The sequence below is a fragment of the Sturnira hondurensis genome, unplaced genomic scaffold, assembly GCF_014824575.4.
Source record: "Sturnira hondurensis isolate 20B ecotype Veracruz unplaced genomic scaffold, ASM1482457v3 Scaffold0002597, whole genome shotgun sequence".
In the NCBI taxonomy this organism is placed as follows: Eukaryota; Metazoa; Chordata; class Mammalia; order Chiroptera; family Phyllostomidae; genus Sturnira; species Sturnira hondurensis.
The window spans coordinates 2,358,001-2,370,387 of NW_028075228.1; the positions used below are offsets into that span (position 1 = coordinate 2,358,001).

At 58.0% G+C, this 12,387-nt stretch overlaps 1 protein-coding gene across 1 annotated transcript in view; it reads right to left on the bottom strand.

Annotated features, from left to right (window-relative positions):
- Positions 1-6,942: 6,942 nt before the first annotated feature.
- JPH3 (junctophilin 3) overlaps positions 6,943-12,387 on the bottom strand; it is a 97,260-nt gene continuing 91,815 nt past the window's right edge. The window contains exons 4-5 of the mRNA XM_037040219.1: positions 9,636-10,522; positions 6,943-7,317 (exon numbers count right to left, since the gene is read on the bottom strand). Of these exons, the coding sequence (XP_036896114.1) occupies positions 7,237-7,317; positions 9,636-10,522 (968 nt within the window). The 3' untranslated portion in view covers positions 6,943-7,236. The remainder of the gene's footprint in view (positions 7,318-9,635; positions 10,523-12,387) is intronic.

The window sequence follows — 12,387 nt, forward strand, 5'->3', positions numbered from 1 at the left end:
CTTGCTGGGGTCACTCAGGAGTCTGCCGCTTGTGAGATTGGGAGCCAGCTTGGTTTGAAGCCCCCCAAGTGTTGCAGTGAGAAGGTGATGCAAGTGTTGACTGTGTCGGAGGATGGCAGGGAGGGGACACCTGTGTCCTGGCATGAAGGAAAAGTGATGAGCTGTCACCCCAGTGAGTCTGAAAGCCACCTGCCATCTATCTGAGTTCCACGTGTGCACCAAGGGGCTGTCTGGTGACTCCTGCCTTCCCAGGTGTTTTACATTAGGGAGCAGGCTGTGTGTGTGGTGGGTCGCCAGAGACCAGTCCCATCGTATCCTGAGCTTAAACCATAGTCATCCTTTGTAAGAAAGCTTTGGCAGTGCCTTCTGAGTCCTGGCTGTGCCCGGTCACCAGGGGCCTGACCATGGTGTCTGGTGGGAAGCTGAGGCATTGACCAGAGCATCTGGTGGCCCAGGTGCTGGGACCAAGGTGAGCTGGGCGTGGGGTGAGGAGCCACCGTGGAAGTTGTTGCTGTTGTGCTGAAGACGGGCACAGTGAGCTGTGTGTGGGGACCGTGGGCCTCTGTGTGTGTGGGGGGGGGGGGTGGGTGTCGTCCATGGAGCTGAGCCTGGAGAGACGGCGCTGTCAGGGGAGGGTGCTGGGACAGAGAGTAATGGGAAAGAAAGGTACCTCGTAGCTGCCCTGTGGGAAACGTAGATGCTGATGTTTAAGAAAATTAAAACAGGTTTGAAAAAACAATACTGTGAGATCCTTGGGGCCAGTTAGTTGGCAGAGGGGAGTGATCCCTGGGTGGGGTAGGAGTCCTCAGGCACTGAGTTAGGGCCAGCAGTCAGGGCCCTGAGGCTGTGAATGGACGGGACTGTCCAGTCACCTGGGGGAATGCTGCCATGGGAAGGCGGGGTCACATGTCAGGGTCCTGCTCACAGAGCTTCCCTACTCAAAACAAGACCCTCTAGTACGGCGGAGGGACGCTCTTCGTTAACGGAGGCTCGGTTCTATAAGTTGGCAACAATCCGACTTGAAATTTTGTCGCCAGAAGGCACTTGCAGTGAAGACACTAACATGTGAGGTGGTACAGGTCACCTGACTTCGGACGGCGGCGTTTGCTCCGAAGACGAGCAGAGCTTCTCTGTAGCGCAGCGCTGTCCCTTTCCCGTAGGTAGTGGGGGGTGTGGTGGTGGTGGTGCGATTGAAACACTTACGTTCGTTAAAGAAAATTATTTTATTTTCACCTTGTAAGTGACCAAGCTATTTTTCCAGCTAAAAGAAAAAGGCTGAGGTAATGTTTTTAGCTGCTTCATTAATAAGAAAAACAGAACATAGTCCACATTCTCTTTTGCCGATGCACAGAATGATTGCACAGTATTAGCAAACAGTTTACATGCACCACGGGGGAAAAAATGGGAGAAACAAAATGCAGATTGAGACAGATCTGTGTTAGAGTTCATTCACAAAAAAGGCATCTGTGTCAGGGTTAGTGGTTTCATGGCTAGAATGAAGATGAGTTTCACACGTGGCTCACCTGAATGGTGAAGATGTGTGGTCTTTATTTCATTCAGGCTACACTGGATGGCATTTCTTTGGAAATGGCAACAGGTGCAAATAAGCAGGGTCCACCTGGAGAATATTGTCAGGTTCAGCTCAGTGTTCGGGAGGTACTGGCAAGTCAGTGGTCAGGGGCACGTGTGTCCCGTGTAAGCCACGTGTGTGGAAGGGCCAGATAGATGTGGGGGTGAGGGCGCAGGCCCTGCTGCTCTGCTGGCAGCAGCGACCACCATGAAGAGCAGCTCACTCGGGGCCCCGTGGGACGAGCTCGGGCCCAGGGCCGGGGTGCCGGGGTGCCGGGGTGCCGGGGTGCCTTGGAGGGAGCAGGCGCAGAGCCGGCTCTCAGAGCCAACTCCTTCCTCCTGAGCCTCACACTGTCTTCTTCCTGACCTGTTCCAATATTTGGGAGACGCCCATGGGGCAGCCCCCTCCTGACCCTGCCTTTCACAGGCTCATACAGCATGGTGTAGGCGTCACAGAAGGTCAGTGGGTGCCTGGTGTGCCTGCCCACTGGAACTAACAATATTTAGAGAGGAAGAGAAGTTCTCTGGCTAAGTGTTCTTGCAGTACGAGAGCCCTAATCTTAAGTGCTGACCTCAAGGAAGCAGCCCTGGTGCTTCTCTGCCCTGAGTCCGTGTGGATGAACGGCCAAGGCTGCTACTGCCTGCGGGGGCGGGGAGCTGGGCTCTAGCCGAGACTGGTCCTCCCCCATTCCTTGGTGCCTTCTGCCCTCATGGGTTTGGATTGCCGCCGTCACCCTGTCACCAGGCAGTGGCAGCACAGCTGGAGACCTGCACCCTTGTGTGGTACAGACATGATGGGAAGGGCCACAGGAGAGTGCACAGACGTGATGACAGGCATGCTAAGCATGGGACCTGAACCTGTGGCTCCTTTGCAGTGAGCTGTGTGTCTGTGGCTCAGGCAGCAGGGTGTGGTGGAGCAGACAAGTGAGGTAGGCCTGTGAGGTCTGCTGTTCTCACCCTGCCCTGCTCGCTGTCCCCCGAACCCCAGACCTGGGCCCCCTGCACCCACTGTGCCCATGACAAGCTCCTAGCCACACCTTGCGCTGCCCCTGCTGGCTCTCTGCGTCTCTGAGCATTAGGAATGCGTTTGCACATGTCTCTCTCAGGCACTTCCGTGTTGGGGTTTCATGTGGAAGCAAACTTCGAAAACAGCATTTATTCTATGAGCTTTGGAAGATTTAGCCATCCTCTAAAGCGTTGCTTCCGTTGCCCACAGGGGTGTCTGTTCCCTGTTCTGGGCACCTCACCGCGTTCTCGATTCCTTCTGCACTTTTCTGTAGGTGCCAGGTGTCTCCTCCCGTGGCTTCATGAGTCAGGGCTGACCCCACGTGTCTCAGTGACTGCGACCCTGTGCTTCCCCGTCCCCCAGCTTTCAGGCACCCCGCGCGTATTTTGTAGTTACCATCGCCCAGGCACACAGATACACTGTAAAAATACATCTGCGTTTTGTATTTTTAAACAGGCAACTACACTTTTTCTTGCTTGTGTTAAGGCTGAGTTAGGGACACTTCTTGGCACTTGGGACAGATCCTTTTGCAGTCTGTTTCCTGGTGGTCTTGCCTGACATGCGGCCTGCCCTGGGCAAGAGAACAGAAGTAACCAGACTCCTTAAGTTCACCAGCAGTCAGCCTCACCCTCACTCCTTTCTTATCTGGGCTCTTGATCCTGTTACTTCACTTTTATGCTTAGTTGACCAGGAGCAAATCCTTATTCTTGGCAAGACTGAAAATGACTGTGTGGCGGTGTTTACTGAATGTCACGGAACTGAGGTGGCGTCAGCCATGCTCCGTACTGTGGGTTCATCGTGGGGTCGGGCAGTACACTCAGCTATGGACACAGAGCTCATGGAATCTTGTAGGCACCTGAATGTTAAGTTCTGGGACCAAAGGCAAGGAAGATTGGAAGACAAGACCTGTGCGAGTTAAATGGAGCTTCATGCAGAAAGAAGAGAGCTCGCTCCTCCCACCCTGCGTATTGAAAAGCATCTGACTGTGCAGGTGAAATGAAATAAGTAACTGCCCTGGTAGGGGGTCGCTGTGGGCACCTTGGGGAGCACCCCCTGGGTCTCTGGGGCCCTCCCGGCCCTCGGGGACAGGGCGAACCGCCTTGCCAGGAACACACTGCCGAGAGGGATAATGCCGGTGGTGGTGGCTTGGAGGTCTTTAAAGGATCATCAGAAACCCAAACTAAAATACAAATATTTCATTTGCTTTAACAAGACCTTAATGTTTTGGACTTGTGGGGTCTGAGCCCCTCCACTGGGCTCTCAGTAAGGCCTGTTCGTCAGCGCAGTGGCCATGGAACGTACCGTCCACACCGGAACTCTCCTGAAAGGGAACAGGACGCCCTCGCAGCCAGGCGGGGGCATCAGGTGTTAGCCAGGATGTGGGGCTGCTCCACTTGTGTGCCCTGGGCACCAGGCAGGCACTGGGGGTGGGGGTCTGTGGGCTGGCGAGACCTCATACTTATCTTGGGTTTAGTGCGTGTCGGAAAGAGCCTATCCTGCCGCATACGTGTTTGCTCGCACCCCACACCACGGCATTTCAGCAAAAACCCGAGTGTGCTGGTCGTTCGATGCGGTTGCGGATGTCTTTGGAAAGTGAGTCAGTGTGCTTGCGTTCCAGGGGCTCCCCCACCGAGTGGTTTCGGCAGCAGGCGTTGCAGTTTTGTGGCCGCACTGGATTTTTCTGTATCAGCATCATCTTCCTTGGCGTATGTATTATATAACTCATCTCTGAATTTGGGGATCTGTGTGCTAATGATTAAAACACTTAGAATTCAAAAGGATGGGTGAAGAGAATTTTTCAGGGGCCTGAAATCAGCTAGCCCCCCCACCCCCATATGGTCACTAAATGGACTGAAAACCATGAGTAAATCCAGTGCACACGGCTCCTCACACTTGAGGTGAGTGGAACCGGTGAACCACCAATGCAGACAAGTGCCTGGTGACCTCAGAGGGCAGTGTCCTCTCCCACTCTTTTAGGGTAAGGTGCGATTGCAGGTTCCTAGCCGTGGGTGGGGGAGGAGAGGTGGGCCCGGGGTCGTGAGCCCTCCTCCCTGCAGCCCCAGCCCCGGATCTTGGGGTTCTCAATTTCTCCACCTCGGGTTTTCACATCCAGAGCATGTCAGGGGAGAAATGACTCTCACGAGGTTGCTCTGGGATTAATTAAAATTTGTCGGCCAACTTGTCAGTGTTCTGCACCACTGGGGGCCAGCTGTGACACACGTCTGTTCTTCCTCACAGTCTCCCGTGTCCTTGTGAGCTCAGCACGCTCACAGCCACCAGGTGCGGGCATGAGCAGCAGGTCAGCTGACCTGGCCCCGGAGTGAGGTGACTGGTGCCCCTGCTGGGGAAACCCGAGGCTCGGGGCAGGGAGAAGCGGGCTGGACGGCCTGAGGGAGAGCATTCAGCCTGTCTGCAGGCGTGCTGCGAGGCAGCCTGGTTTTTCATCACACTGTTTGGAACTGACAGCGGGCCACCCAGAGTCGCTCAGAACCAGTATGTCTGGGTCTTGGTGGGATCCCCTCGGAATCCACAGGGAGTGTAGGGAAGTGGCCCCGCCCTCCGCAGGTGCGGAGGGGGATCGGTTTGGTTTTCACACGTGTGTGACTGGCAGCTGGACTAGTGAGAGACACACCTAGTCATGAAACCACTACTGCTTCTGTTGAATGATGCGTGGTTCTGTGCTGTTGCTTTTATTCGTCCAACTACTTCGTGGTGTTTGCATGTAAATACACACCCTGCATTTGTAGGTACCATTTTTGTCATGCAGTTACTGGAATGTACAAAAAAGCCTATGATCTGTACAAAGAGTTGCAAACATTATAAAACACATGTCCCAGCACGGATGATTCTTGGAGCTGCAAGGAGCAGGCGTCTTTATTTGGTTCACTTCAGGTCTGCAGCCACCACTCGGTATTAAAAAGAGGAATGGAAAACAAGGTGTACAAAGAGATGTAATACCCCTTTAGAAAGCAGCGTTATCAGAAGTGTATTTCCTACGGATCCTCCCTCCCTCTCCCATGTCCCTTCTCCCCAGAAAAGACCCCAACCTAAACCAAACTGTGAGAAGGAATGGGGAGTGAATGTGTAACAGAAAAAAATAAAACTGAATTTAACTGGAACATGCTCTAATCTTTAGTTTATTTCTGGTTAAAAATATAGCAATCCAGTGCAGTGTAGTAAAGAAATCTGCTTGAAAGATAGCAGAGAAAACAGCTAAACATAAGCAAAGCAAGGCAGAGTTGTAGACCGGCTGTGCCCAGGACGGCTGTGGGAACTCACTGTGAGGACCTCCTCAGGTGTGAGCACAGGGGGACCTGTGCATGGACGTGCCTATGGCCTCATAGACACGTCCGTGCACACAGGCCAGTCTGGCTCCATAGCTGGGACCAGAGGGCACGGAAACATTCTGGAATCTTGTTCTTTTATGTGGGTGACGGAGCAATGCTGGTTGAGAAGGCAGAAACGCCAGGGACCTTTGACTGAAATGAGTTGTGGCACGTGTTTGGGGGGGATGGATAGGCAGCGATTCCTCAGGAGTTTTCAGGCCACTGGGTTTCAACCACATTCCTGTCCTGGGACCAGACCGGCTCCAGAGAGTGACTGAGGCATCTGGAAGGAATAGGCATGTCCATGGGGGAAGCTGCAGGCACAGAACGAAGATTCGAAACCCGTGGGCTCAGTGACAATGAGATGATGGCATCACTTAAGGGCCACAGACGTCTGACAGGGACATGGGGGCCTGTCTCCCTGTCCTGCCCAGTACATACAGGAAAGCCACATGCTAAGAGCCCAGACTTGATGGCCCAGGGGACCCCACACTGCTCCCTCCAGCACCAGCCCCAGCCCCGGGCTTCCACAGCCTCTGGACGTCTGCACACGGCACCTCTGGGCTCTGGTGGGAGGCCTGGGAAATGGGGGGGGACCCGGGGGAGAGGAGGACAAGGACTTTGCTTTAAGACTTGGTGTGGGGGTCTGGCCTTGTAAGGAACGCCGTGGGGCTGTGCCGAGACTAGGACAGGGTTACGACCTGTTTTGTGGGAAGAGGGGAGAAGCTAGACCTCTGCTTCCTTAACGGTGCAGCATAGGTTCAAAATGGAAAACGGCCCAGGCCGCTGCAGCCAGGGTGGGACACCCTCTCCCCTGCGTCTCATGCCCATACTTGTCCCCCACTATTCTAGAACAGAGAGGGAGAGCGGAGTTAACTGATCCCCTGCACCACATATCATGGCTGCTGCTCCCCCGCCCCCCGGGCCAGGCCCAGCTGGACACGCCCAGGGGGGTCTTCCTGGGGCTGCTGCCTCCCTCACGGCCCAGGCAGGAGTGTGAGGACAGTGATGATGACGATGATTTTACTTTTTTGCCGCTGATTTGCCGGGGTCCCTTCTCTTTCCACTTCAAGCTGGAGGGTCGGCGTGCTGGCCTCCTTCTGCCATGCCACACAGCAGAGTTAATTAATCAAGCAAAGAATTCTGGCTAAAATCCAAAAACATTACCCAGAAAAAAAGGCAAACTGTGAGTAATACCCAATCGCGTTGTTCTGTGAAGAGACTTGGAAGTAGCCATAGGCTGTCTGAGTTATGGTCGTTTCCTTTTTTGTCGTTTTGCTTTTAATGTCCCCCTTTTGCACACCAACGGGTATTTTTGCGAATGTGACAATCTCATCAGATGAAAAAGTTAATAAACAAAATGGCGACTCCGATGTTGAGCAAGATCACCATGGCTACCAGGATGGGAGCCGAGCCCTGGAACAGAAGGAGAGCAGACGTGAGCCTCGGCCTGGGCTGGAGTGTTCTCTCTGGCCAGCACCTGCCACTCGCCCCCCGCCCCAGCCCCAGGCCACAGCAGGAGGTCTGAGAGGGTGGGTGGGTGACGGATCACGTAGGGATGGCAGAAACCAAACGTCTGAATCTTCAGATTCCGAGCCGAGGACCTCCGACTGAGGAGCAGGGTGCCTCCGTGACAGTCAGTCTGTAGCTGCTGCTCTCGGACCCTTCATGGCTCTGAAAACTCGGGCATCTCTCCCAGCGCCATGGGTCTCTATTTGAGCAAACATCCCCTGCCTGTGTTATTTTTGCTCCCAGCTCTGTACAGCTGCGACTTCAGGTGCCACTCAATTTCAGACACAGCCTCCCCAGAGGGGCCCCTAAATTCATCCCGAGATCCCGTAACTGGCAATGGGAGAACCCTCTAGTAGGCCCTCGAACCCAACTCCCGTGAGCTCCCGGAGCCCTGTGCTCACTGCCTTCCCTGCGCAGCCCCGGCCCCTCCTGAACAGGAAGGAGGGTTTTCCTTCCAGCAGTTCCTGGAGCACTTCAGAGCACAGGCGCGTCTCTCGGCTCCTGTCCTTGAAGTCTCTCAGTGAGGGGCAGGGGCTGTCCCCCAGGACCGGATGAGAGGCAGCACCCAAGGCCTCTGCTGGAGGCTCCCCCCACCACGGGGTCCCCAGCTGCCCCTTGGGACCAGGTAGTGGTCTGGCGGAGTAAGTAGGGGCGCCCAGCTGGAAGTCTTGCTTCTACTCAACAGAGCTTTGTGTTCAAGTGCCCAGGTGTGCCGGCACGGTTAAGTGGGCTGAACATGGAACCCTTCCTGCACCTCCCACCCCTGCCCATCATCTGACTTCCTGAGATGGCCACGCCCATGTGTGTGCGTGTGTGGGTACACACCACATGGACAGACACCACATACATGTGGGCGCACATGCACCTGCACAGCCAGCTGCTGGGGTGAGGAAAATGGAGCTGTGAGCACCAGCTGGGGCTTGGGTCCCAGGGGCTGTGTTCATGGAGGGGCTGAGAGGGTTTGGGCACGGGGAGGGCAGGGGTGTTTTAGGGAGCTGTCCACCAGCAAGAAAGGTATGCTCACCGTGGTGTCAAGGGGAGCAGAAATGACCTCAGGGGCCAGCAGCCCATACGCTGGCACGAAGCCTTTCTTCCAAGGGGCACTGCATCCCGACATGCCAGGACAACACCCCAATGGGGCCCAAGAGTCCTGAGGTTTGGGCCGCTAAGCGTGGTGTCAGGCTCCGCCTGCCCATGAGGCAGGCCCCCTGGGCACCCCTTGTACTAGTGAGACTGCAGGTGGGATCGTGGGGGACCACGTGGGGGTGTTGCCCTGGAGTGTGGGTCTGAAGTGTTCTATTGGCCCTTCCCGCTGCCACTTGACCAAGGGACCAAGGCATGTCTGCTTACAGGTGGAAGCCACCTGACAAAGGGTCTTCTGGGTACAAGAGCCCTCCCTAGCCCCCGCCCTCCTCACCGAGTCCTGCCCAGTGGACTCTGTTCTTTCCTCCAACCTGCGAGCCTTGGTCAGGAGGGCTTCCAGGCAATGCTCACACCTGAGAGGCACGGCCCTCACCCCTGAGCAGCCCCACCCAGAGCTGCTGATTCCTCAGGCCTGGGGTGGGTCAGAGGCCTCATTCTAAGGAACTCCCAGAGAATGTCTGTGTGGTGTCCTGGGCCCACAGGTGGAGAACCGTGGCCCTGGTAGGAAGGGGACTCTCACCCATTAGAAAGCAGGCTTTGTTGGAGCGAGACTCGTGTTCTGGCATATGGGGGGACCACAGTACCTTGCCCATAAGTAAATGGTGTGTCCTGGACAAAGGGGACCTGCCCCAGCTTGACACACCACCCGCTCCCTGTGTCTGGCCCGCTGTCTCTCTCCAGGGCTGGGAGACTTCTCAGAGACAGTGCTGGTGAGGGCTTCTTACCAAAAGACAGCCTGCAGCGCAGGGGGGACCCTCCTGCACAGCTGGGCCTTGAGAGAGCTGGGGCCCCCTGCTGCCCAGTGTCATGTTGGGAGCTTCCCCAGCCATCCACATGCTTTCACTGCAGAGATCAAGCCCGGGAGCAACCTCGTGAGGACCCCCGCATGAAGGAAACACCGCCCGAGCCCAGCAGCGGCTTCCGGTGGGCGAGGGCCCAGCTGTGCAAGCCGGTGCCATCACCCTGAGAGCCACTCCCGCCCCCCCCTCCGCCCCCAGCTAGAGGGGCAGCCTCAGGACTCAGTGTCAGGGTTGGTGGGCCTGGGTGCTCACTCCCCGGAATGGTGGGTGTCCCCTTACCGTGCTGGACTTGAGCTCGTCCCCATTCTCCTCGTCCGATTCCAGTGCCACCGGCGCGGACTTCTGGGGTGGGGAGAAGGTCAGGTCCCAGCGCAGCAGCCGGTGCTCAGCCCTGTCTCCCAGCCGCAGGCTCTCCAGTCTCTGTACTGCGGGCTCCCCGCTCACGGCCGGCCGGATGTTCTCCTTGTTCTGGGACTTGGATCGCAGTCTCTGCACCCCAAAGCCCCGGTCCTCGCCCTGGCCCTGGCCCCGACAGGCGGCCCCCCTGCTGTAGCGTCTTTTCTGGGGGTGCGCTTCCTGCATGTGGGAGTCCACCCTCAGCAGGGGCTTCATTTCCATCTCATAGTTGCTCAGCTTTTCCTCGTCCAGCTCCAGCAGCTTGGCGCCCCCTGAGCCGGGGTTGCCAGCCCGAGGGTGGGAAGTCCAGAATGCAGGGGGTGACTCCGTCCGCCGCTCCCGGGGCCTGGGGTTGCCGGGCTGCTTGTGGCCCGAGCCCCGGGTGCGAAAGTCCTCTGCGGGCTGGCCGCTGCGGAGGGTGCCACTGCGGGCCCCCCTGGAGCCGCCTGCCTTTTCCTCACCCCAACTGTTGCGGCTGTAGTCCCCTCCTCTGCCCTCCAGGAGCATCTGGATGTCCCCGCCTCGCTCCTCATCCACAGATACCTGCCTCGAGAAGTGGGCAACCTTGTTCCTGGTGGCAGGGGCCAGTGGTGGGGTGGCTGAGGGGCTGGCAGGGAAGCTCTGTAGGGGGCTGTCATCGGGGGTCAGGTCTGAGGGAGTGGTGCCCTTGCGGTACAGCTCCGGGCTCTCCTGCTGCATGGGCGTCCCGATGGAGATCCCCTCGATGTCGTCACTGGAAACCTGGTGCTTCGGCCGCTGGTACTCGAGCCCTGCGTGGAGGGGGAGCAGGCGGCACACACAGGTTGGCTTACTTGGATGGTGGGCCTGGTTTCACCCGAGGATGGCAGGAGCACAGTCTGGGACGTGGTGGATCCCAAGCCCCCCTCCCCACGGGCACTCTGAGGGGGACCGGTCACCACAGGCAGTGGAAGACAGCAGCTCGAGCCCCAGTCCTCAGCCGTGGGGCAGATGCAGGGCGCAGCGTGCACAAGGACGGGGGGTCAGCCCACTCAGCGGGAGTGTGTCTCAGGTCCTACTTCCACGGGCCCTCCTGAGGATGGAAGGAAGCATCTCCTGCCAGGTGACCTATGGGGTCTCATGGCCTGGGGAGGGAGGCCACACCATCATGGCCACCAGGCCTGTCCAGCCAGGACACCTCCACCTCAGGGCAGTCTAGGCCTCCTGGTGGCCTGTCCTGAGAGAACAGGGGCATCTTCCCAGCCTCTGTGGGGCTTCTCTCCCTGCTTCCCCACCGGAGGCTCGGAGCCAGGGCAGGGAAGGTCTTGGAGGACATGGCACCCTTGGTGTGGCCGGAAATTTCTTGGTCCAGCAGGGACCAGGTGCCCTGTTTACGAGGGGACATCCACCACTGTTGGTGGAACCCCTGGTTGCCTGCGGCTTCCACTCTCACTTTGGGGGGTGAGAGGCTGCAGAGGCCGGAACAAGGCCGAGCCGCAGACACCCATGCGCAGTCACCGCGGCTGCTTCACAGGAGGGCGGAGACCCCTGGGGAGGCCCCATGTGGTCCTAGATGGGGAAATCTGAGACCCATGAGTGCTGGGGCTCCGGGCAGGCAGTCAGCCCCCCTGCATCTGCAGCCATCTGTCACAGGGGGTGTGGCCCAGGGAGTGCAGGTCTCATCCAACCACCACACCTGTGCGGCCCTGGGACAGGGACTGGGCTGCAGGCATCACCACCATCCCCCCCGCCCCAGCCCTTGCACACCCCTGGTTCCCAGCACAGAGAAGGGAACAGGCTGGAGGGTGTCTGAGGAACCACACGGATGACTGCCCTCCCTGTGGGGGGCCGACAGGCACCAGTGGGAGAGCCCTGGCCCCATCACAGGGCTCCGTGATCACCCCCCTGGCCTGACCCCACTGTGATCCAGACTCCTGGGGTCAGGCTCCTGCACCTGACACCTCAGGCCACTGATGAGCCTGGACACCGAGTCTTGCAGGGTCCTGTGGCCTACCCGGAAGACCAGCTGTCCACTAAGAGCCCTGGGGTCAGCCCTGGCTGGCCTGTGGGCCCCGCACCCCAGGGAGGGGTGCCCTCGTGCTCAGGTCCAGCACCCTGGCTGTCAGGGCACCGTAGCTCCAGAGCACGCGGCATTCCCTGAAGCATCCTTATGAAAGTGCAGGACAGAGGCGTGCGGCTGAATTACGACACCTTGGTCCCGTCTTGGGTTCTCCTGCCTCCCAGAAGTAGGCCTGGCCTCCTGCTGCCCCAAAGGCCAGGACCCTACCTGTGAGGCCAGAAGCTTCGGGTCTCTGGGGGTGAGCTCAGGGCGTGGTCTCAGGACCGAGACTGTGCAGGCCGATTCCGCCCTGTCTCCCACTTGCGAGCACGGCCCTGAGGGAAGTGGTCTAGCTGGTCTCCAGGGCTTCCTGCTGCAGCGGAAGCTTCTGAGGGAGACCAGAGGGAAGTGGGGCAGAAAATGGGGCGGGGAGGTGGTGGACTGGTCGGGCTTGGGAGGACCTCAGCCCCAGCAGGCGTTTCTCATCATCAATACCCTCTTCTCAGCCCTCTCTGTGGTGTGTTCCCCAGCAGTGGCTTCTAGCTCCTCCCGGCTCCCACCAAGGACACGGGGGAAGCTCCCCTCACTGTTCCAGAGCCGTTCTGTCCTGCGTAGACA